This window comes from Podarcis tiliguerta, assembly GCF_965153285.1.
Source record: "Podarcis tiliguerta genome assembly, chromosome: 3".
In the NCBI taxonomy this organism is placed as follows: Eukaryota; Metazoa; Chordata; class Lepidosauria; order Squamata; family Lacertidae; genus Podarcis; species Podarcis tiliguerta.
The window spans coordinates 62,587,389-62,613,488 of NC_139536.1; the positions used below are offsets into that span (position 1 = coordinate 62,587,389).

At 42.6% G+C, this 26,100-nt stretch overlaps 1 protein-coding gene across 1 annotated transcript; it reads left to right on the top strand.

Annotated features, from left to right (window-relative positions):
- Positions 1-1,895: 1,895 nt before the first annotated feature.
- On the top strand, positions 1,896-25,630 carry TMEM244 (transmembrane protein 244). Its single transcript, XM_083435168.1, has 6 exons — positions 1,896-2,603; positions 16,055-16,140; positions 16,523-16,596; positions 23,313-23,438; positions 24,418-24,462; positions 25,438-25,630. The coding sequence occupies exons 1-6, from the start codon at positions 2,577-2,579 to the stop codon at positions 25,530-25,532; spliced, it is 453 nt and encodes a 150-aa protein (XP_083291294.1). The 5' UTR covers positions 1,896-2,576; the 3' UTR covers positions 25,533-25,630.
- Positions 25,631-26,100: the final 470 nt, after the last annotated feature.

Below are 26,100 nucleotides of genomic sequence, written 5' to 3' on the forward strand. Positions count from 1 at the left end.
GGCAGGAAAATGTCTTGAGAAAGGCAGCTCCTATTTTGAATAGTCATGACTTTTCTCTGTAAGTTTTGCTTCCTTAAAAATTAAACTCACGAGGCACGTAATGAGTAAGTGGACATTTCAGCATTGTTTTAACTGAGTATCATCAGTTTGAGGTCCCCATGGAAAGCAGTTTAAACACGTAACGGTGCATCTTAAAAGCCTAAGGTTGCGGGGGGAGAATCCCTATCCTATCTGCTGCAGCGCCAGAGAATAAGTCATTAGGAAAGGAAATAACTATCACGTCACTAGCTATCAATGTCTACTAGCTACAATGGCTATGTTCTGCTTCTACTGTTTCTCAATGCCAGTTGCTAGCAATCACAAATGTGGAGGGTGCTGTTGAGCTCAAGCCCTGCTTTTAGGCTTCCCTCAGGTATTTGGTTGGCCACTGTGAGTTTCAGACACTGGACTAGATGAGTCAATGGCCTAGTCAAGCAGACCAGTGGCCCATCTTTTTAGGTCCTTAATAGGTTACCTGTGTAACATGACAACTTGTGATGCTGATTGAACAGCACAAACTAAGTTCCTTCAGCCACACTAGAGCACTTCAGCACAGCTGCGGCACTGCTTTTCCCCAATTGCCTTGAAGTGGTAATTTTACCTTGAAGTGGAATTAAAATCTATTGCTATGTTATGCAGCAATGCCGTTTTGTTCTGTCTGGTCACAAGGAAGTTCCATTCAGCAAAGGTCTTTCCTAAACAAAGGCTTCCATTTAGCAACCCCAACCCTTTTTGTTTCTTGCTATTGTTGAGGGTTGTAGAACTAACAATTAATAGCCTCCTTTGCCCTTTAATAGCTTCTCTAAATTGTTCCAGTCCCAGTTTTCCTTTGGAGGTGGGACAGGAAAGATGATTTGATTACTAATTTCCTCTTATTACTCCTTTCCCCTTTTTATTCTTTTCACTAATGGAGAAATAGTGGTTTTTATGGCGCTGTTTTACCCCCTTTTTAAGGAATGTTTGTTTGTTTACTAGCTGCTGAAAAGGTCTCCAAATGCCTTACAACATGTTTGAGGCATAGACTTAAGTTTTAAAAAAAAGTTACATTAAAATATAAACATATATGCACAAAGCAAATACTGAAGCTGCCACCACCATAACCACTGGCTTTGGAGCACTTTAGAAAGGAGAAAAGCAGGAGCTGTTCATCACTAACAGCTCAGCCTGGATCAGCAGGAAGCAATAAGGCAAGTTGTGAATGTGCAAAATGGAAGAGTTCAATTTAAAGGCACAGAAGCCCTGGAAAGCCTTAATAGCGTTTTAGCTATCCACACTGCTTAGATCAGCGTTGCAATAAAGTTTTCTCTCAAAATAATCACCACAAAATATGTCTGGGAAACACTGGGAACAGTTCCCAGGAAAGCTCTAGAATGCAGTGGGGACATGCTTCTCAAGCAGTGGACCATGACACACCTGTGGGCTTTGCTTTCAAGTGGGTCTCAGTGCCACAGCCTGCCTTGTGCCTCCTCAATTGTTGATTCCACCCTCTAGTCACCTCATATCCTTTGGATTTAACAGCCAGCACCAGCAACTCCTTGCATGCTGAGTAAAGATGCCCAGGAGACCTAGAGCGGTCCACCGTCCCTCAGTCCATGTGGGGGGGCCGGACTATATTTTGAAGAAAAAAATGAACAAATTCCTATGCCCCACAAATAACCCTGAGATGCATTTTAAATAAAAGCACACATTCTACTCATGTAGAAACACCAGGCAGGCCCCACAAATAACCCAGAGATGCATTTTAAATAAAAGGACACACTCATGTAAAAACACGCTGATTCCTGGACCATCCACAGGCCAGATTTAGAAGGCGATTGGGCCGGATCCAGCCCCCGGGCCTTAGTTTGCCTACCCATGACCTAGAGGTTTAGTGGCAAGCAGAGGGCGAGGAAGGAAGTTTTCTTCCCCTGAGGGAAAGAGTCAGAGAAGGCCTTGAAGGACAGTGGAAAAGTGGCTTCTGATGATGACGTTGATTAAACTGGGAATAGGAAGAAAAGGGACAAGACAGGAAAGTTATTATTGCTATATAGGAGGATGTAAAAGGGTGGAGGAATGAAAGAAATTGCGTGGGGGGGAGGTACAAGAAGGTACAAGTTTAGTGTAGAAGGAGAATGGGTAAAGAAATTACAGGAAACAGTTAAACAATACTGTAAAGGGCATGTGGGGGTGAGAAGCGAAAAATATGAAAGAAAAGGCCTTCTCCACTCAGAGCCTCTGGATAAGCAAATGCTGACAAAAACAGAGATTGAGCCACAATACCTCAGATAAATGTCTGTACTTAGAGGAAAGCTGGCCTATGGAACTGCCTCTGTGGCTAATAATTTAGCAATTTCCAAAGATGGATTAGATATTGTTAGAAGGTGATGCCACTAATTACCAGTTGTAGTTATACCAAAGTCTCCTTGCATCCGTCACCATTTTGTGACTTGTTCTACCCCTGCACTACTATTTTGTGACTGGTGGGCCTTAGTAACTTTCAGCAGCCTCAAGTGGGCCCTGCAGGTAGAAAGTTTGAGAACACATTCAGGAAGCCAAGAATGACAACATGTGGATTCTCCATAAGAGTGAGTGAACAAAGAGTGGCAATTCCAGAAGCAGAAGCAGAAATACCCTAATGCAAGATGGTTGTATGTTAATACTGGCTTAGGGTTGCTCTTGCCACACCAGTAACATCTACTAGCACCAGACATATTGAGGCCACCTTATTTATTGTAAGCCTTCTAGAGAACCTTGTATGATGGGGCTATAAATTAATGCCATCTATGAACAAATAAACAAATAAAGCAGAGTAGCATTGGCTCAATATTGGACAGAGAAGGTTATGTGGCATTTTTACTGGAATGGGGGGAGCAGTTGCAAAAGTTCACTCTGTGTTGTTCTAAAGTATTTTTGACCACCTCAAATATATTGGTGCAACCCTACTCAGTTAATAATCTGGAGCAATCTTTTGTGATTATAGGCAGCATAGCTGATAGATGCCCCCCCCCAAGTCACTGCAGTACCAGCTGTTCCCTGCACTGTGAAGGTGACAAGCAGGAATAGCCAACCTGGTAACCTCCCAATGTTGTTGGACTCCAACTCCCATCAGCCTTAGCTGTAATGCCCAATGGTCAGGGATTATGGGAGCTGTCCAACAACATTTGGAGAGCCCTGCATTGGTTACCCCAATCTATAGGAATTTAGCCCCTATAGTTCTTAAAATTCCACAGAGGAAACCATTCTTATTCAAAACCAATTTAAGTCTGTAATGCAGATATACCCTAAGGGCCTTTTCACACATAGTTTGAAAATTGCTTGAATTATCAGCTCTAGCTCATTACATTTCCTTCCTCCATAAGTAAAGATTTCTCCTGTAGTAAAGATTCTCTAGACCCCTCCAGCTAAAAAAGGGAAAATGCTCTATTACTTGCTTAGAACTAAATCTATACAGCTCAAATTTGATGGAGGGCCAGTCACCTGCTTTAGGTAAAGCATCACAAGTGACAACAGCAGCATATGAAAATTAAAATATGCTTGTAATCTACCATCTTGCTTCATCCTCCATTACATTAACAATAGGATTTCTGAGCATTCAAAAAATTTCATTAAGCTCGTACTCACATGCACACAAATAGTGTAAGAAAGGCTCAAAGCACTTTAATTAGTGTGTGCATAAATGTGTGGACTCCTTGCAAGTACTTAACTGCTGATCTTGCAGTTTCCCCATACTTTCTGAGATAGTCTATTATTAGTATGTACATCATGCTTTTCATGTACATACAGTAAAGCCTGTTTTATTCAATATTAATTATTTATCATTAACATGAATTGACTTCAGTAGATAGTGATAATGTAACTGTTTTCATAACCTTGGTTTTGATTGGTTAAAAGAAAGAAATCACCATCTAATCAAGGATGCTTAGCTCTGTGTTAGATTAGTCATTCTTTTTATTCCTCAAGGTAACATAAATAATCTCCTTTCCCCTATTATCCTCATAACAACAACCTTGGAAGGTATGTCAGGCTGACCAACTCAGGGTCACTCAGTTTTGCAATGTGACAAAATTAGCTCCATCTGCAGATAGCCAAAATTTGCTTTCCAAAGACACAGATTTCTGTTTTCTGATAATTTTTTAGTCAAACTCCACACAGTGGCATAGCGTGGGGGGTTCAGGGGGGTCTGGCCGCACCGGGCGCAACATCGGGGGGGGGCGCTCGCACTCGCAGCTCTCTGCCCCTAGGGCAGAGAGGGCGCAAATTACTTGCCTTGCCCCGGGTGCTGACAACCCACGCTATGCCACTGACTCCACATACCGGAAAACAACCTATTCAGGTTTTTCTTCTACACTGAGATATTACTCCAACTCCCCCCCCCCCCATGAGTAAATTCTATCTAAATGTTTTAAACAGCATCAGTTCTTGTACAGAGCATGACCAACCTATCTTCTATCCTGATATCACTCTGACACATTGGGTTCGTGTTGTTCTGTATTGCAGAGGGCTTATCAACATGGTTCTTTCCTCACAATCTTTCTTTTATATTTTCCGTAAAAGATGTAGGACCAAATTAAGCTGTACATCTTTGATTTACTTCCCTCTGTGAGTGGACTCGTGTAATATTGTGGTGGTTCCTTCAGTGTTTAGGCCACCCTAAAAAAGGGTGCCGGAAATCACCATGAACACCTCCCTCATTCTCTTAGAATGACCGCTCCCCGCATAAAACAGGGGGGGGGCGCCCTTTGCGTGGATGCGCTCAGCCCGTGGATCTGGAGCGGCTCCATCAGCATAGGCTTGGCTTTGCCTTCCCTCAGGTGGGATACCTGGAGGTCTCCGCCTACCTCAGTCAGATGTCCAATCCCACCTGGGGGAAGTGGTGCCAAGGAGACCAGGCCAGGTAGGGGAGGGATTACCTGCCCACACAATAGAGGGAGGATCTTACCTGGGAATCAAAGGCTACATTAGATACAACCAGCAGGCACTGACAGATACCATATAATCCTTTCTTTCAGGCTCAACCCCCAAACATGTGTGGATCTTCGGCCACAGCATAGTGCATTGGGCTGCCGCCCATGCCACCACCGGTCCAGCCGGAGAACATCTGGGTCTGCAGCCAAAAGTCTCCATTTCCTGGTTCGGACAACGTGGAATGCGATGGGATGCCCTGCTCCCTCGGTTGTGTCACGAGCTTGCGTTCCGCCACCCGCCAAATGCGGTTGTGCTCCACCTCGGCAAAAATGACTTGGTCGTTTGTAAAAGCATAATTCTGATCAAAACAGCGATTGCAGACCTGGAAAGCGTACATGCCACTCACCCCAATATCACGATTTTCTGGTCAGAACTTCTGCCACGCTTACAATGGCGTGGCAACATCAAACCCACTAGACTTAATTACACTGTTGAAAAAATCAATAGGGCAGTGCGCTCTGCAACCACACGCATGGGAGGTCGGGTTGTGAAACACGCCAACATTAAAGTTTACATGAAGGAGCTATTTAGGCCCGATGGCGTGCACTTATCGGACCTTGGTAACGAGCGTTGGCTGAGCGACATCAGGCATGGCCTGATGGACTGGTTGGAGGATGGTAAAGGGGCTTTTCAGATGTAGGTAGTCTTGGCGGCGAGACCGCAATCTTGGCGGTCTCGGGTGGTGGTATCAGGCCTTGGGCGGAATTCCTCTTTGCGGCGGCTATACCAGGGTTCCCCGTTCAAGGGGTTTCTGAAGGGAGGCTTTGACCGTACGCCGAAAGGTCGTCATTGCTCTCCCCTGCGGCAGCGGCGTAACGGGGGCGGCTATCTCTGCTTGAACATATGTTCTCCAGAGCTGGACCCCCCCCCACACACACTGGATAACCCTGAAGCTCCCTAGGTCCCCGGCTGGGGACTGGGGAGGGAGAACGCCCAATGCCTGAGCCAAGGTCTACCCACATTTGAAATTTAATAAAGTTGTGGCCAATTTAATCCCATAGCACGTTGTCTTGAGTCGTTATTCCACATGACGGGGGGGGGGGGGACCGCTCGGGATCTGGGGACTCCGCCTGTCCACGCAATGGCAATGGTGCCCACCTGAGAACTGAATTCCAGCAAGTTCCAGCTGAAAAAAGCCCTGAGTATGAGAATCGATGGACTCTAAGCAGGGGTGCCGACTTCGGCCCCAGGTTATGGGTACCCAGCATGCACAATGTGGTGTCATGACATCACATTGCAGCATGATGTCATGATGTCACGTGTCCCATGGCCTCAGAACCTGACTTCCGGTGGCCTTAGACAGCATCTCTGAGGTCTCATGACTTCCGGTGGTTTGTGAGGCATCAGAAGTTGCATCGGGGGCCCTGCGGTGAAATGTTTTGTGGGTGCTCGGGCCCCCAGGGCCCCCTAGAGATGGTACCCTTGGCTCTAAGGATCCTGTTTGCATACTTTATCCATAGTTTGAAGTATTTGCCATGGTCATTCGCCAACCATCAGACAACCAATGTGTTAGGAAGTTCACTTTGGGAGGAGACATGGAGAAAATTTGCTCTGGATATTTTGTGGATGTGATTTTTAAATCACAACAGCACCATGCGCTTGGGTCAGAGGAAGCAGGTGGGACAGGTTCAGGGAGTCACTGTTGCCAAGGTATTGGGAAGAGGAAAGTATGTAATGGGAGACAGGAGGTGGACCATTCGTGTCTTTTTGGAGGCTACAACTAGTGCAGAATGTGACTGCTAGGTTGTTAAGTGGGGGAGCCGAAAGGAACCATATGTTACCAGTCCAGAAAGAACAGCATTGGCTGCTGGTGACCTACTGAAGCCAATTCAGGACAATGTCAGGACAAGCGTAAAGGTAAAGGGACCCCTGACCATTAGGTCCAGTTGTGACTGACTCTGGGGTTGCAGCACTCATCTCGCTTTACTGGCCGAGGGAGCCGGCATACAGCTTCCGGGTCATGTGACCAGCATGACGAAGGTACTTCTGGCGAATGGGAGCAGCACATGGAAATGCCATTTACCTTCCCACCTATCTATCTACTTGCACTTTGACGTGCTTTCGAACTGCTAGGATGGCAGAAGCAGGGATTGAGCAACAGGAGCTCACCAGTCACGAGGATTTGAACCACCAACCTTCTGATTGGCAAGTCCTAGGCTCTGTGCTTTAACCCACAGTGCCACCCGCATCCCCAGGACAAGCATACAGTCCTAAATGGCTTGGGGCCCAAGTGCCTAAAAGAGTACCTCTCCTAATTTCAAATATCCTGGGCCATATAATTGGCACGGGGGTGGGACTATTGGTGGTACTGTCACTAGGGGCTGCCCAGTTGGCACTGACCTGTGAGAAGACCCTAAGTGGAACTACCTCACTTATGGAATGCCTTGCCTGTAAAGGTGCATCTGTCTCCCTCACTATGAACTTTCAGGAGGAACTTAATAATATTCCTGTTTACCCAGGCATTTGATGGCTGAAAGATTCTGTTCCTGGCAACCTTGACATTATTAGCTGTGAGGGAATGTGACTGCTTTATATGCTTTTAGATGTTTTTAAATCTTTTAAATATACTTTGCTTTATTTTTAGTAGTATTGTTCTACCTCCTTGGTGTTTGCTGTCCTGGTCTCCTTAGGGAGGGAGGGATAGAAATTGAACAAATGAAATGAAATTTTTACTGAAGATGCTGCAGCAAAATTTGAAACATCTGTACAGTCCTGGGCTTTTTACAAATTGTTTTCAGTGGATTCTAAAGTGAAATTTGAAATCCAAAGCAAATTTAAAATGAAAAGCACAACCATTTAAAACTGCACTGGCTGCAGTCCTATGCACACTTTCCTAGGAGTAAGTCTTATTGAAAACAGCAGCACTTTTTCCTGTTTCGGTTGTCAGTAAATAACCATATTATTCATGCAAAACCTACAAAGATTGCCTTGTTCTAGCTAATTCCAAAAAAGCTTTTGGCAGTTTTAAGCAATAATCTTGTGATTCATTTCATATAAGAACAAACAGCAAAGATTCTGTAGCACCTTAAAGAATAACAAATGAATTGTGGCAGAAGCTTTCATGGACCAGATCACTAATCTGTAAAAGGCAAGCCATCACCACAATATTAGCCTTAAATGTTCCATACAGAAATGTTGCTTTTCTCTGCAGTAGGCTCAGAAGGCTACCTTAAGCCTGTGTACGCACTTTGCCTTTAAAGTACATTCAAAGCACATTCCCCATCCCCTCAAAGAATTCTGGGCACTGTAGTTTATAAAAGGTTGCTGGAAATTGTGACTCTGTGGGGGGTAAATTATAGTGCCCAGAATTCTTTCAGAGGGAGAATGATCTTTAAAAGTGCAATCTATGGAACCTCACTTTAAGAATTTATGATATTCAGGAAGATATGAGCAATAGTCCCCAAATGCAAAACTATTAGGGATAGGAATCACTGACAAAATATTTATGGATATTGCTCTCATTCCTTCAGCCATGCAAATCTTTATATATCCTCTCCAAAACTGCAATACTAAAATTTTCTTTTTGAAAGGTGAGCAGTTGCAAGTTCAGCACAGAGACACTTTGAATAAATTTAGAGGAGAAAAGAAAAAAATAGCATGACTAAAGGTGCTTACAATATTACACTAGCTCACAAATGATAAGATTACTTAGAACAGTACTATATCAGGCTAAATCAGGCGTGGGGAACCTGAGGCTCCCCAGATAGTGTCAGGCTTCAACTCCCATCAGCCTTAGCCAGCCTGGCGAATGGTCAGGGATGGTCAGATGTAGCCCAACATCTGGAGAGCCATGGATTCCCAAGTCCTGGCCTAAAATATTTGTGTGAATGCAACCAAAGTCACTCCAATGAAGAGGTCAGAGAGAGAAGCAACAAGATATATATGAACTTAACAGTTTTTTCATATGTACACGCTGACAGCGAAAGATTGTTTTAAATGAACAAATTCTTTCCTGCCTTGACATCATTTTGTGGAAATACACCTAGGGGGATGGTGATGCAATATGTCTAGCGTGGCCTAGTTGTGCGAAGTACTGCTGCCTTAAGTCACTTGGATATTTAACCTGATCAGTTATGCTTGCCCTCTAGTGGCAGCTCTTTTGAACACAAGCAAGACAATTTTGACTTGCAGGTCTGCTGCGATCATGGTATGCAATAACGTACCGTGTTCAAAAGAACTTTCTATTTGATTCTTAGCATTTCACATGACATCATAGAGAAGGGTGGTATTTTACTAAGTTTTAATCTGATGAGACTGATATTAATGGATTTCATTTATGATCATTAATTTCAGTCGGTCCATTCTGAGTTAAACTTAGTTAAATACTGCCCATTAGGTTTAATTTCATTTGTCTACACAACTTTCTCACTTATATTCTTATAGGGCTTTTTTTCTTACTCATGCTGTTCTTTTACAAACATATCTGCTCCGTAGTCTCCCAGTTTTGCCTTTGTGATATACTGTTATTAAAAGACTATGCAAATAACTTCACCAGACCTTAGAGAGAGAAAAAAAGACTATAACTCAATGCAACCATTTTCTACAGAAAATATGTTGGTATGGCACCTCCAGGACTGCTGACATTAATAGGTTAGCAGAAAACTGCTTCTGGATTGACTAGGTATAGGAAGTGCCTGAAGTCTTGCTGGTCAATGGCCAGCTCACCTGTGAGACAACTGTCTCAGGCAGCAGGATCCATAGGAGCATCAGGTCCCAATGTAGGTCTTTATTTTCCCCTCATTCCTGATGTAGATCTTCACTCATTCCTTCTTCCCTGGCGGGAAGGAAGGCACCATTTTGTGGTTCGCCTCAGGTGCCAAAATGTTTGGGCCAGCCCTGATGATATCCAAAATTACTTGTACTTAGAGTAAACCCATTAATTTCAATCCACTTAAGTCCATTGGGCTTACTCTTAGTATGGCTGATGCTGGGTATCACTCAGAAACTCCTGTAGGCTACTCTTCTAGGTTTTCCTGCTTAAAAGTTTCAACATTTCCTGGATTTAAATTGTCTCCTCTTCCATCTTCCAAATCCTAGACCAAGCTTCCTCAAACCGGCTCTCCAGATGTTTTGGCCTACAACTCCCATGATCCCTAGCTAGCAGGACCAGTGGTCAGGGATGATGGGAACTGTAGTCTTAAAACATCTGGAGGTTGGGCCGAGGTTGAGGAAGCCCGTCCTAGACTCTTAATAATATGGATCTAGAGTTCAGCTTCTGGCAATGCCTCAACACCATCTCAATTAATACTATGCCACTCAAACCATTTATTCAGCCTAACCTAGATTTTTATTTTGATATCATCTGCAGTGAGTTAGTTCTGGTCTAGTCAAGGGTTTTCCTTAAGCAATTGATCTTACGGGATAACAAAATGGAAATAGTTTATTACTAAGCTATAGTGTACTGACTAATGCCAACTATAGAGACCGAATTACAAAACAATGTTTCTAAGGTTTGCTCATACTCTTTTTCTTCTGCTCGATTATCCAGAAAGTTTCTGAGAAGCAAAAACACCACTGGCTCAGCATATCTACACAATAAATTGGTTGCTTTGTGCCCTCAAGTGATGACAGGATATACAAGAAAGCCTAAGAATTATGAGAAGGAACACTTCTTGCTGGAACAAAGGAAGCTGTCTTATTGGTCCATCTTGTCAGACCCATTGGTCTATCTTGCTCAGTACTGTCTACACTGACTGGCAGTGGTTCTCCAGGGTTTCAGGCTTGCTGAAGGCATTTCAAATCCTACTTGGAAATGCTAAGGATTGAACCTGAGACTCTCTGCATGCAAAGCAGAGGCTCTACTGCTGAGCTACAGCCCCATGCACAGACACGCCCCCCCATTATACCTGCAGATTATGTTAAGCTTTTAATATTAGTAACTGTTATGTACTGAAGTTCTCACCCTGGGCCAGCAGGGGGATACAGTAGATAGTTATGCAAATAAGGAATCGAAAGTGACATTCAGTGATTGGATAGTTTTAGAAAATTGTTACAGTTACATTGTACTGGAGCTCTATATAAGCAGGCTGACTGAACCCTTCAGTTCAGTTCTGTTCTGGCCTGTGAATAAACAAGAGCTGTTTGAAGAATCGCTGTGTCGTCCGATATGTTCACCCACAACTTAACAGTAACAGCGTATGGGTATTCTTTATATGATTGTAATATCACAAACCAAGGGGGTTTTTTTGTACAGCAGACTTCACTATGCATCCCAAAGCGTTTCAAAGTGATTTAAAAGCTATCAAAAAAGCAGCAACAATAAGCACTCAGGCTCTTTCATTCAAATTCAGAAACAGAAAGATCATAATCCCCAGTCATTTACTCTTGAAGTTGTTCCTCCAGAATCAATAGAGTTACTTCAAAATACTCAAGTTTTGGATTATAGCCTAAAACAGCTGTTCTGCCTGTCTAAGCTTTCCTGGGAGTTTGTACCGTAATCATTAATAGCAAAGACTTGAAAAGGCAATTGATTTCAATCAATATGGAAAGTGTTGCAAACAGCAGGCAGCAGCGAAGCCAGCACCTATGAACAAAAGCTGACAAAGGTCAAAAAGGAACAGAATTATATTCACATGCTTGAAGTTCAGGTGGGCAGGAGAAGGGACATTTTGTGAAATGCAAAGCAGGGAGGGAACATCAGCCCCCACTCCCACAAGTAAGAAAACAGCATATGGGGCGCAGAAAGGGAGCCCAAATTCAGGTGGACTCCCACCTGATTTAAAATTATTGACTTCTCCAGCAGCCCTCTGTTCAGAAGGACTCTCCAGTACTCCAGAGAGGCTTGGAGATGCGCATGGGTGGTCTTAGGGAAGAGAAGTGGTAAATGTTCTTTCTGTGAACTAAATTATGCTCATTTAATATCAAAGCTACTGTGTGTACATGGATAAATGCTCAGGCACACAGTTCAAATCCACCAGGAGCCATGGGTTCAGTTGTTGTTGTTGTTTAGTCGTTCAGTCGTGTCCGACTCTTCGTGACCCCATGGACCAGAGCACGCCAGGCACTTCTGTCTTCCACTGCCACCCGCAGTTTGGTCAGATTCATGTTTGTAGCTTCGAGAACACTGTCTAACCATCTCGTCCTCTGTCGTCCCCTTCTCCTTGTGCCCTCCATCTTTCCCAACATCAGGGTCTTTTCCAGGGAGTCTTCTCTTCTCATGAGGTGGCCAAAGTATTGGAGCCTCAGCTTCACGATCTGTCCTTCCAGTGAGCACTCAGGGCTGATTTCCTTAAGAATGGATGCATTTGATCTTCTTGCAGTCCATGGGACTCTCAAGAGTCTCCTCCAGCACCATAATTCAAAAGCGTCAATTCTTCGGCGATCAGCCTTCTTTATGGTCCAGCTCTCACTTCCATACATCACTACTGGGAAAACCATAGCTTTTACTATACGGACCTTTGTTGGCAAGGTGATGTCTCTATGGGTTCAGTACTGTGGGCCTAATTCTGTGGATCTCTTCCCGGCTGAGATCAGACAGCCCCCATCTCACCCCTGGGGAAATTCAGGTGCTTGGTGAGCAGCATTGTGTTGTTGTTGTTGTTGTTGTTTTTTTTACTTCAGCAGACATGTTAAGAAAGCCTTGCTGCTGCTGCTGCTGCTGCTGCTGTTCTTCTTCTTCTTCTTCTCCTCCTCCTCTTCCTCCTCCTCCTCCTCCTCCTCCTCTGATACCTCATTTTACACTGCTTAGAAACAATGCTGTTAAGTGGTATATGAACTGATTGAAACAATTAATCAACAAGTCTAGTGGCTCCTTAAAGACCAGCAAATTTATAATGGCATAATTTTTTTGTGCATAAATTAACTGGCACAATTCAAAGGACAAATGGCTATAGAGCAGTTGTTAGAAACCTTTGGACCCATTGATGTTGCTGAACTACAACTCCCATCATCCCTTGCCATTGGTCATGTTTACTGGGAATGCGGGTGACTCTGTAGTCTAAACCACTGAGCCTCTTGTGATTGCCGATCAAAAGGTCAGCGGTTCGAATACCCGCAACGGGGTGAACTTCCATTTCTCTGTCCCAGCTCTTGCCCACCTAGCAGTTCGAAAGCACATCAAAGTGCAAGTAGATAAATAGGTACCGCTGTGGTGGGAAGGTAAACAGCATTTCCTTGCGCTCTGCTTTCTGTCACGGTGTTCCGTTGCGCCAGAAGCGGTTTAGTCATGCTGGCTGGTTTATGTTGTTATTTATGGCCTCTTTTGTAAATAAATAAATGAGCCCAAATCTAAATTTAGAAGGGTAGTTGTGTTAAGCAAAATCCGCAGAGTCTTGTAACACCTTTAAACAAATTTATTGTAGCATAAGCTTTCACAGATAAGTGATATTTCATCAGTTGACGGCGGGGACGGGACGTACCAGTCTTTCTAAAGAAAACAACAGTGGGTCAAAATACCTTGGCAAAACAATATTTACACATTTAAGTACTTCTGACCTAAATATGATAAAAAAGTATTTGCTTTTATATAAAAAAGAATTCAATTACAGCTGATTATTGTTTACTTCCAGTTATGGCCTCAGGGAGGGGCCATAGCTCAGAGAATATGATACTTGATATGCAGATGGTCCCGTGTTCAGTCCCTGCTATTTCCCATTTGAAAATAAGCTCCTGTATAAGATCAGGAGGTTTTCAGAATTACATTGCCAGTCAGCATAAGACTGTACCAGGTGAGATCAATCAATGGCCTTAACACAAGGCAGCTGTGTGTGTGTGTGTGTGTGAATACACACACATATATACACATACATGTTCATTGTAAATGGAGATATTAAATGTATGTTATGATTTGCAAAAGATATAAAAAACAGGACAGTCGTGCCTCCTCTGTGAACTGATATCAAACACCCACCATAGAGAGAAAATGGAAAAAAATGAAAATACTAGCTACGTGCAGTTTCATAATAGCAAAGTGTGCAAGATGTGGTGGGGTTTTTTTTTAGCTGAGCATGTCGAAAAGCAGTTTGGACTTTTTAATGAGCTGCTAAGGATTGTCTGGTTGGACTTCAGCAGCTTAGAGTTGGCTCACAGATGGCTTTTGCCCCAGTTCACTTTAATCCAATAATGCTATTCTGCTCCGTCTCACACTGCACACCCAGTAGTGCTTTCTGAGTGAAAAATTGAGGCTTCTTCCAGCTGATATTGGTATGAGAAATGTAACTGCATCACTGCTCTTTTGCTCATCATGTGTACATGGCTCTCAAGATAAAAATTGCTGAGACTAAGGTAACAAAAATCAAGTTGGCATTGAACTCAAGGTCATTGCGTAGAATTTGCTATATGCGACATATGGCAGGTATTTGTAAGAACCATTGCCTTTACTTCAATAAGCTGTCTTGTATTCTTTTGTCGTTCTTTGACTCTTGAAAAAAACAAACATTAAAAAAAATAGTGATGCAGGGGGGAAATAATTTAAAGCATTGATAACAACTGCTGGGACATAAAGAGGATTTTTTTAAAAAAATATGTAAAGTTTGAAAGTGTTTTCTAACATTGTCTGGAGCTCCTGAAACATAATTAATTGCTGCTTTGTACAGAAACCGTTATAAATGCCACCAGTCCTCATGATCTGGTGTAGTTCTAAATGTTTCAATAGAATAGCTTCAAACAGTGCTTTTCCTCTCTCTCTATATTCTATATATACTGTGTATATATATAGAGAGAGAGAGAGAGAGAGAGGTTTAGGGGTACTCTCATTTTCTTACTGATATTGAAACACTGCCCCTCAATGAGGTCAAACTTAGATTTGCAAAATGTTTAGGGGTATGAGTCCCCCCCAGAAGAAAAGCACCAAATTGCGACTAACAAATCATTGAAGCATGCTGGATTATTTTATTATTATTTCTAAACAGAACAAGGTTTTTGAAATGCACCAGATATGGCTGCAGGGATGGGATGCAGGTAGAATACCAAGACATATAGCAGGCATAGGCAAACTGGGTGTTCCAGATGTTTTTGGCCTACAACTCCCATGATCCCTAGCTAACAGGACCAGTGGTCAGGGATGATGGGAACTGTAGTCACAAAACATCTGGGGGGCTGAGTTTCCCTATGCCTGACATATAGGCTTACTAATCACTCTGTGATTATGTGATGTCTTGGATCAGGACCAGAGCATTTGGCCACCAGCTAAAATGAGGTTACCAGATTTTTTTCCAATGAATCCAGGGACACTTTTCAACTTCCTGCTAAATAGATGCATTTTGTCAGGGGACTGATTTGTAAATCCGGGGACTGTCCCCGGGAACCAGGGACGACTGGTAACCTTAAGCTAAAATAGCCTTTTGGCATCCAGTTATAGAGAGTTTATTCTTTAAATCTTTCACATACGTTTTATTATCATTTACAGGATTCTCTCCAAGTAACTGTAACGTTTCTAGTGTGGTGACAACTAGAGTTTTATTTGGTCTGCTGCATGAAGTTTGCAAACATGAGATGAGGTGGATGGAGAACAAATTGTTGTTGTGGGATTTGGGCCTTGGCTCAAGACTCTGTTCAGCCATGAACACAAGAATGAGTCATTGGGTCCTACAAAGTGGTAGCTTAGCAAGCTGTGCATGCGGTTTCCCATCAGCTTGTGTTGCCCTAGCAAACAGGGATGAAAATCCAGCACATGTTTTTGCTTCTTCAGAAATCCAGGCAAGCAGGAGAACATAATATTCAAATGTTCAAAATGGACAAGCTTACCAAGAGTTTATTGTAGTAAACTGACATTTAGTAAACTGCAGTCTGTAATTGCACAGTTTCTCACAGCCTCAATATCCTTACGGAAAATGGCACTAATGGGGATTTAGCTCATAGTGTTGCTTGCAAGATCATAGAATCGTCTAGGGAATGATCTGAGAGCTAAGCAGGTTTAGGTCTGGTCAGGGCTTGGATATGAGGTTGCTTCGAAATCCTATGCAGATGGCCTTGAGTTGCATTATAGGAAAAAAAGAGGGACATAAATGTACTAAAGTAATAATAATAATAATAATAATAATAATAATAATAGTTTAGGGTAAGGTGTCTTACTGCTGAGTTATTGTTTTCTGGGTAACTTGAAAGTGAGCTTCATGTCATTTTTCCTTTACAGATTGTTTTGCTCAATCTCCTACTATGTGTGATCATATTCTACTCTGTGTATTATGCGGTCCTATGCTTTTGTTTCACAGCGTTCAGGTAGGAATACTTTGGCAATAATCATGAATGAATGAATGAATGAATGAATGACTATGTGACTACAGATGTAGTGCAATGCTGACAACATTTTGCTCAAACATGGCCTCAGATACTTTGGGTGGAATTCTTTAGCATAATAAAACATTGTATGGTAGCTAAATGTGTCCATATAAGCATACAGAGTGGATTCTTGAATTCACTGTAAAATACATAATGGCTTTAAAAACATCTTCTGTGAAAAGTAGAACAATTAGCTAAAATTGCTTTAGCAAGACATTAAAAGCATTTAGGAAATCAGCACACATGCACAATAATTTGCCTGATTTAGTATCATAAGCTTCTTGTACTGGGATAAACTTTAAAATTGTCCAACTCTTCACAGGCTGCAGATGTTGGATGGACTGGCACCATTTGACTTCAAGACCAGCCCATCATGGATTCACTCATATTATTTAGGTAAATGTTCTTCCTTGAAGTCCTTATTCTTAAGATGGTCTTATTCTTAGATGGTTTCTCTATTGAAATACTTCAAACACTTGAATTTTTTTAATGAAGTTTAAGTATTATACAGATCGTATCATCTTACAGCAGGGTTAGCAGGGTTGCGGAAACCTTTTCAGCCTGACTGAGGGCCAAATTCCTTTCAGGGAATCCTTCTATGGGCCATAGGCAAAAGTGAGGAAAGAAACAAATGTGAATTTTACCTCTGTACAGTAGAGTAGTTTGTACACACAGCCCTATATCCTCCACACACGCAAGGAAGAGACATTATGAGAGCTCAAGGGCACATTTCAGCCTGGCAAAAACACTCAAGGAAGGTGTAAAGCAGGGCTCGTGAGAGGTTTGGCTTGGGATTGTGTAGTCTGGGCAAAATTATGAGGGCCACACAGTAAGACCATCAGGCCTGCACTTGACTCCTGAACCTGAGGTTTCCCCATATCTGCTTCATGGTTTCATAATTTCATATTGTATGGCATTACTAATTTCAAGTCAATGGTATTTATTTATTTATTCAATTTATATCCCACCCTCCTGAAGGAGCCTAGGGTGGCAGACGCAGCAACAATAAAACATTAAAACAACAACTAAAAACAGTTGAAATCGTTTAAAAAAAAGTACATAGCATGTACTATGTAAAGTACATAGCAGTTTGACAGTGGAACCAGTTACTGAGGTGGAGAATGGAGAGGTCTTCAAGCAGAGGCTGCAAAGCCACATGTTGGGGATTCCTTAGCTGCATGTTTCTTGATGACCTACGATGCCTTCTCCAGCAATGTGATCCCAGAGGTCTGTATGTAAGACTTTTCAGTTGGGGGCATTCACATTTGAGACCCTACTTGAGATGCCCACCCAGAGCTAGCCCTGATAATATTGTTAATACATCTCACAATTACTCAGTATTCCTAGTTCATATGGAAATGTTCCTGTCATGCAAAACAAAAGAACACATCCCAAAGCAAGGGGTTCAGGCCCACAAAAAGATGAATAAAGGAAATAGGGTTCTGAACATTGTGGGTCTGGAGGTTCCCATTTCTGAAGGCATACACCCAAGATCCCATTCATGCACACCAGGGATGGGGAACCAGCAGTCCTCCAGATGTTTCTGGACTCCCAAGTCCTGTCAGCCCTAACCAGTATGGCCGAATGCCAGGCATGATGGGAGTTGAAGTGCAGCAACATATAGAAGGCCACAAGTTCCTCACACCTGAACTTGTTAAGCGTGAAATGTTAAGCGTGAATGTGAAAAGCAGGTATATGAAAGCACATGCATCATTCAGATATACTAATCAAATAGCTAGGATTGGTTGTGGATTCCTGTTGCTGTATAAGCTGTGAATCGTCTTGGCTGTGATTCTTTATAAAGCTATTATGGCTCCCCTTCTGGGCTAAAAGAGAGTGATTTACATTAAATACATACATTTTAGTTATTTTATGGTCTTTTTTCCTTAAACGAAAGCTAAATCGCTATGAATGAAACCTTTTAAAATGTAAATTGTTTTGAGAAACATCTCAAACACTTACGGAAACAGAAAATGTGAGGAGATATGCTACTGATTTGCTTTTAGATTAAAATAACATTCAGGGAGGTGATTTAGTTACTTGGGGTGGGGGGTGGCAGCAAAGCCATGTGTAATTGTAATAAGTGACTTATTATATACAAATCTCATCTCAGTCTTATTGATATGATGTTCTAGCATACATTGGGTCCTCCCCGCCCCCCGGCAAGCAGTAACAGAGATTTAAATATGAATTTGCATGATGGCTTTGGGCAAGCATCATTTTCTGTGGCCCTCCTGCCTCCAAACACTTGTTGAGACCATTTTTAAAAGGCTTGAGTAAAAGGAAGTGAAAATAGCACTGGAAGAAAGTTGGAAACCAGGAATCCAAGGCCAGGAGATCGCAAGCTGGTAGCTGGATAACAGAATCAGCACTTTGTCAATCTGATTCTGAAGCCTTTACAATCCCTGCATGTCAGGAAGTGCCAATGGCCCTCCTGGCGGGCAGAGTTACTCTGGAGCGTAAAAGCACCACAGCTTGTAGTGTCTAGGGAAGACTGCAACATCTGTAGGCTACCATACCCCCCCCCCAACATTTCTCCAATGAAAATTGGGGTGCCCTATTCCATAATGATAATTTTAATATTTATACCCCACACATCTTATTGGGTTGCCCCAGCCACTCCGGTCAGCTTCCAACATAAATAAACACAAAAGAAAACATTAAACACATTTTTTAAACTTCCCTATACAGGGTTGCCTTCAGACAGCTTGTAGGTTGGATTACTCCCTACTCTCCAACATTTCTCCAATGAAAATAGGGACATCCCAAGGAAAAGTGGGATCAAATCAGAAACCGGGATGGCTTCTCTAAATTAGGGACATCCCTGAAAAATAAGGACACTTGGAGGGTTTGGGCTATGTGTGACAACCTTTCTCAGTCAAAAGGTCACATTGCCTTTTGGGCAGTCCTCTGGTTAGGCCAGAAAAAACTGCACATTTTAAGTTTGTACAGTGGGCTCGTTTCTAAACACTCTCTCACACCCCTCTCTATCCAGGCAGGCAAGAATAATTGTAACAAGGAAACATTACAGCCAGGCAAAAAAACCCAAAGAGGATATGAAGCACAAGTCATGAGAGGTTTAGCCTAGAAAGAGAGTGTGTAGCTGGCCTGAGAGTGTCCCAAGAGTCAGGTAGAAAGACTTCACCACCCTGCTAAAGCCCTTGTAACTCACCAAACAGGGCTGCAACACAGAGAGCTGTAGATTTCTGGCTCTTTTAGACCTGACAGATCGACAGCTATTGAAAGTGCAGTCACAAGACCACATTTCTTATGGGTCTCACCTCAAAATGTGGGGGAAGTGGTTTTTGTGGTCCATCCTAAATTAGGTTTTCTACCTCCCAACCAAAAGTCATGGTCCCATACCTTTTAAATATTCTGAGGCATATTGGAACCAGTTAGATTGTTTTTTTCCTGTACTTAGGAGGCTTTGGAATTCAGAGCACCCTCCCTCTTTCTCCTCTCTCTGAGGTGGTTATCCTCAGATGGAGTCACTGGGGCAAACACTGTGCCCTACTTGGCCCCTCAGGGCCTCATTTCAAATGGATGTTCCACTGAGGGAAATGTGTCTAGACAGAAAAGATGCCAGGGGATTGGAGCAGGACCCCATTATGAAGATCAGGAAGCCAGCAGTTAATAGGGGAGTAACTGAGCTTGCATCTACATATGTTGTGCTTTAGTACTCAAGTCATCTGTCTTGGCAGATCACAGAACAGAGATAAATAAATTAAAGTAGTTGTAACCCTCCTAATTGGCGTGTCAGCTCCCCAATTAGTGCTTCATGGCAAAATTAACCAGTGCAGCATCAACAGTGGCCCTAAGGTCTTTTGTCAGCTTCTACCAGCATCTATGTTAATACAGCACTCACAAATGTGCAGCTTCATTCTCTTCATTTACCTCTCTGTGCTAGTTGCTCACATACTGCACTAATATGACCATTCCACCACTCTTGACCTCTGCTTATCCACTTGTATTCTCTAGATTATTATAGCATTCTAGTCTATAGATCCTCTCTCCAGTCCACAGGTCTTTTACACTACTGCGCCCATGCCACACTTTTCCAATAACCAACAGCACCGCTTTCTAGCATTTGTGCCAAGTTTTAAAGCAAAATCACTAAGTTGTTGTGGATTCCTGAATACAGCAGCTAATCATTTTGGGATTGCCAATCTAGTCATAATGCAAATAAGGTTGACCACGTGCAACTCAGGAAAATGGTGATTATTATAGACAATTTCCACTTTTATATAAACTTGTTTTTGAAGAGCAGGTTGTTGTTTTTTACCTTTCATAGTTGTGTAGCCAAAACCAGATAATATAATTTTATCTATGTCTCAGAACAGAAGCATATAATAGAAAGTGCTTTTTTAAAAAAACTTTTATGATTTTAAGCCATTCAAGATTTTTATGAGTATATCCTAATTTTTAAAAAAGTTTAAAAAAAGTTTAAGGTTTTTGAGGAAATGGCTCGATTTAAATGGGTTTATTTTTACCTCAAGGTCGAGATAAGACATTGTGTGTCCCTTGTAACACCTGGTGTAAACATGTATGTGCTTTCATTGAACTCAGAGTCCCAGTCCCCACCATCACCACATGGCAGACAATGAAATTGAGCTAAGGAGTGCGGGGCTTTGTGCATGATGGCAGTCAGGGCTTTGTTTACTAGCAGCAGTCATGAATTCCTCATACTGCCTAGTCCGTCCTTGATTCAACATATATTTATACAAACGGGAGCTGGTACGCTGCAGAAAGTAGGGAACGGTGTGGTGGGGCTGCACTGCTTATCTGACCTCTAGCCAGCTGAGTTGTTACAGCATGCCACGGCAGAGAGAAGAGGAAGGGCGAGAGGACAGTGAGGTGAATGAACTGGATTGTTTCCACTGGAGCACTGGATTGGATTTGTGCCATGCCAGCCTCCCTGTCTCCATCTTAGCATGTAGCAGCAACTCCGCTGGAGGGAGTTTGAGTGGCACCATCTGGTATTGCCTGCAAATGTTACTGGCTTGGAAGCTAGGGCTTTCCCCATTCACAGAAGCAGAACCACAAGTCCACTTTTGAGACTTTGACACTTCCTACTTATTGTCTTACATTTATATCTCTCCTTTGTTCCCTCATGGAACCCTAGAAGCCTCTATCCACATGCTGACTAGACCCTGATGTGCTTTAGCTTCAGCAAGTTGGTGGTCTTATCTGTCTTAATCCTAGAATTGTAGCATTGGAAGAGATCCCAAGGGTCCCAACTCCCTGCAATGCAGGAATCACAGCTAAAGAATCCCTGGCATACAGCCATTCAACCTCTGCATATAAACCTCCGATGACAGGCAGCCCACCACTTTTTGAGGTAGTCTGTTCCATTGTAGAAGAGCTCTTACTTCTGACCATGCATTGTCTCATCCTTCATGCAAATCATGTGAGCCAACTTCAGTAGAATTATTTGGGTGGGATGGTGGGATGGCAGGTTTCCTTGCTTCTCCTTCTTCCCCCAAATCCAAGAGACTAAAGGAGGAGGAGGAAAGAGAGGTGAAATGACTGGATTGTGAAATTAAGCACTGAGCCCTCGGTTCCTTCCCTTCTCCTGGTCTCTAGGGTTTCCTGAATGCTGGTGTGGGTAAAGAAAGCCAGTTAAGTCCAGGGTTATCTGCGGGAGAGCAGTAGATTAATTACAGTAATGACCAGAGCAGCTGCTGAAGGTCTGAGTAATAAATTAGAGGGAAACTTCTGAATTAATATCAGGAAAGTATTATTGCTTACCTTTTCATAGATCTTATTGCAGTTATGGCAGAGAGTAAGAGAATGGATATAAAAAGACTTTGGATCTTCTTTAATCACTCAAAAACCTCTTTGTCTTTGTTAAAGTCAGTGGATGTTTACTATTAATTTTGGCTGATGAAGGATCAGCTCCTTGAAGGATAAGGTGGATTGTCTTTCAGTCTTGATAGAGAACCAACTGCTCAAGGCAACATTTAACTGTGTAAATTTTTAAGTTCATTTCCTTCATGAGGTTACTGCTGGTCTAAGCAACAATAAGTACCCATAAACTACTTTAATTTAGTGCATAATGGGATCTTGTTCATGGCAGGCAGGAGACTACAGTAAATACTTTTGCGGGGGAAATTACAGCGGCAATTATGAAAATCTGCCACATTCGGAACAATAAGTACTTTAAAAACGTATTAATGGTGTTTAAAATGTTACAATGAAATCTGTCTGCAAAAATTTGTTCATATGCAAACTGTCAGCCGTCCTAAGTTATTGAGAAGTCCTGTGGTGTGTAGTGTATCTTTCTGCCCCACTTTGAGGAGTGCAGCATCCATAGACAATTCAAGATGTCCTGCTGCTTCAGGATTGTTTTGTGTTGTACCATACCTCCTTCCTTGAAAAGCATCATCTTCCAAACTTTTGGATTGAAAGTAAAGGTGACCTCCTGGTAGTATTTACTTTGCTATTATCTTAGATTGTGGGGCTGAAAAGGCAGTCTTGCAGACATGTGGCATGGTGTGTAAGGTGTTAAGAGGATCACCAGAGGAAATCCAAAATCCCTTTAAAAATGTTGCTATGGATTTCCACTTCCAGATCGATACAAGCAGCACATGGGAATTATTTCATTGTGCTAGCATGTGGCTAGAATTCAGACTCCCCAATCAAAGCATACACATAAATTAAAGCAGGGCTAAAGCAAGACTTTTTTTCTACCTGAGGCAAAGGACAAGATGGCATCTCCCTCTAGACCATGTACAAAAGTCAAGACAGGTAGCCAGATGTTACTTCAATACTGGCTCTGGAACAGCATCTTCCACCAAACCTAAGGGCAGCAGCCTGGCTTAGGGGGCCACAGGGTAAATGCAGCTCCATTTCCCTGCCTTCTGCTGTCTACTGCCTGGAACGTCTGCTTACTTCTCCCTAATGATAGAGCTGGCCCTGAATGAAAGAGGTACGTGTCTCTCATAGCAACTCTGTATGCCTCCTTAATTGCAAAGAATGCTTAGCAAACTGAGCCTGGAGCTGAGGATAAATACAACTGCCAAGCAGTGGATAATTTAGCAGTCTTGAGACTAGCAACAGCCATAGGATACAACTTCCCATCCACTACTGTAACTCATTTTCTGTTTGTTTAGTTCTTCTAGTGTCACTGGAAGTAACCTATCTCATCTCTGGACTGCTCTTTGTCTTGGTTGTAGAAGAATGGGTTTGGGATTATGCAGTGACTGTTACAGTCATTCACATCACCATAACTGCAGCTGGTACGTATGCTGTTTAGTTAATAAATCCACAGAAAAAGAAGTATTGTTGATTTAAAACAACAACTACCCCAGTTTTTTTTTAAGCGATGCTTTTGGCTTTACTAGGACTACTTGGATTATTAGCTTGTCCTTGCTTCTGTGTCTTGAGCTCTTGAGCTCTTGCCGAAGCTCCACCCGGTCAGCCATTAGGTTCTCCCTGCTTAGCCTTCTTCGCAGGATTGTTCTGGGGATGGTCACTGCAAGCAACCCTGAGCCTGGCACTATCTGCAGAGGGGAAATTCTGTTTTCAGATGTAGTTTGAATCCAAGACAGCGCTGCAAATTGACTTCAGATGGGCTCACATTGGCAGCGCTGATAAGCTGATCAACTCTGATGATGAGACCCTCTCTGCTGCATTTGGAAATTCCTCATGGGAACTTCCTAGTGTGAACAAGCCAATTCCTTCTGATTTTGCACTGCTGGGCAGTGAGCCACACTTGTAAATGAACTACCAGGAGTCCATTTTAACCTCCTGATTCTTCCTTTGTGCCTTTACCTGCTGCACAGCTGATGTTACATATGTCTAGTGGGGTGTGGCAGTGTTCAAAACTCCCATTGTTCTAGGCGCATTTTGCGACGGAATTTCACTAGCACAAGGAGTTTCTGAGCTCTGGGTGCAGTATTGCGCCTGAGATTTCAGAGTAAAACTTCAGAGTGGAAGGAAAGGGCGACCCTTTTCAGCTTCCCCATGTGAAATACTTTAGCTGCAGTTCATTCATTTTCAGCTTTGTATTCCTGTTATAAAAAAGCGCACCTAGACATTCTGTTGTAGTGCGCATAACCTAGGCTTAAGGTGCCATTTAGCTCCTGACTTTCATATCTCAGTTTCTAGCACTGGGGTGTGAGTGACTGAGGTTTTACGGTGTTGTTTGAGATAATATTGTATTTTTTGTCATGTTGACATTACTCCTAAAATGTACCGTAACTTTTCGTTTTGCAGTTATGTCTGAATTCCCGCTGACATTGCACTGGTGGGCAGCTTTAGGTATGAGTTAAATGGTTATGATTTAATTATCCAAAATAGCACAGCTATAACTGTGGGTTAAACAACAAAACCTAGGACTTGCTGATCAGAAGGTCGGCGGTTTGAATCCCCGTGAAGGGGTGAACTCCCGTTGCTCTGTCCCTGCTCCTGCCAACCTAGCAGTTTGAAAGCACGTCAAAGTGCAAGTAGATAAATAGGTACCATTCCAGCGGGAAGGTAAACGGCATTTCCGTTCGCTGCTCTGGTTTGCCAGAAGCGGCTTAGTCATGCTGGCCACATAACCCAGAAGCTGTACGCCGGCTCCCTCGGCCAATAAAGCGAGATGAGCGCCGCAACCCCAGAGTTTTCCACAACTGGACCTAATGGTCAGGGGTCCCTTTACCTTTTACCTTTATAAAGCATAGGAAATAAAAAAGACCCTGTCAGATCAGGCCAAAAGCTCATCTAGCTCAGCACTCTGTTCTTACAGTGACTAACCAGATGCTTATGGGAACCTCTGAAGCAAAACCTGAGCATTCTCCCCACCTGTGAGAGCCAGCAGCCAGTATTCAGAGACATACTGCCTCTAGCAGTGGAGGCAGAACATTGTTAATGCGGCTGGTAGCCACGGACAGCCTTATTCTTCATGAATTTGTCCAATCTTCTTTGAAAGCCATCTAAGCCGGTGGTCATCACTGTGTGAAAAAGTGCTTCCTTCCAACATTCAGCTTCTTTGGATTGCCTTAAATTCTAGTTTTAAGAAAGAGGAAGGAAAAACTTTTCTCTAGTCACTTTATCCACACTGCATAATTCTATACCCCTCTATCATATCCCCCTCCTTACTTGTCTGCTCTGTAAAATAAAAACCCCTGAAACATAGCCCAACCAAATATATGTCTCTCAAAACATCGCTGTTTTCCATTGCAAAACAGGTATTTTAAAATTCTTGCTAGCTGCTCCTAATACTAATCTAACATATTCTTGTATTATTTACAGGTTCGGGCCTAATTTTGATGGTTTGTGTTGGACAAAGTTTGGCTTACTACCTGTTCAAAGACAACTTTATTTATCCAGTTCTGGATAATTTCTGAAATGCATTTTTTCAGTGCCTACGTTGCTTTATGAAAATGCACAACGCCAACGCTAGCATGCAGTTTTAAGTAGATCAGAATTCTATACATTGTCATAACCCAGGTGTTTGCTTGTTTCGTATAGGAATAACTATTTTTAGTCAATAAAACTGCTCTTATCACCAGAAAGCTCTTTCCGATGTTTAGTCAGATTCTCCTTTGTTGTAATTTGAATCCATTGGTTCGGGTCCTGCCCTCCAGAAGAGGAGAAAACAAGCTTGATTCATCTTCCATGTGACAGCCCTTTGGATTTTTGAAGGTGGTTATCATTTCTCCTCTCAGTCTCCTTTTATTCAGGCCAAATGTACCCAACTCTCTCAACCATTCCTCATAAGGCTTGGTTACCAGACCCTTCATTATCTTAGTCACCCTCATCTGCACATGTTCCAGATTGTCAATACAGCATCCTTCTTAAATTGTGGTGCCCAGAATAGGGCAGTACTATTACTTCCCTTGAGCTGGACACTATACTTGTTGATGCAGCCTAGAATAGCACTAGCTTTTTCTTGTTGCTGTATCACACTGTGGA

Coding starts and splice junctions, on each gene's coding strand:
- TMEM244 (XM_083435168.1), top strand. CDS start 2,577: ATGACAACATGTGGATTCTCCATAAGA. Junction 23,439..24,417: donor CATCACCATAACTGCAGCTG/GTACGTATGCTG, acceptor TTCGTTTTGCAG/TTATGTCTGAATTCCCGCTG. Junction 24,463..25,437: donor GCACTGGTGGGCAGCTTTAG/GTATGAGTTAAA, acceptor TATTATTTACAG/GTTCGGGCCTAATTTTGATG.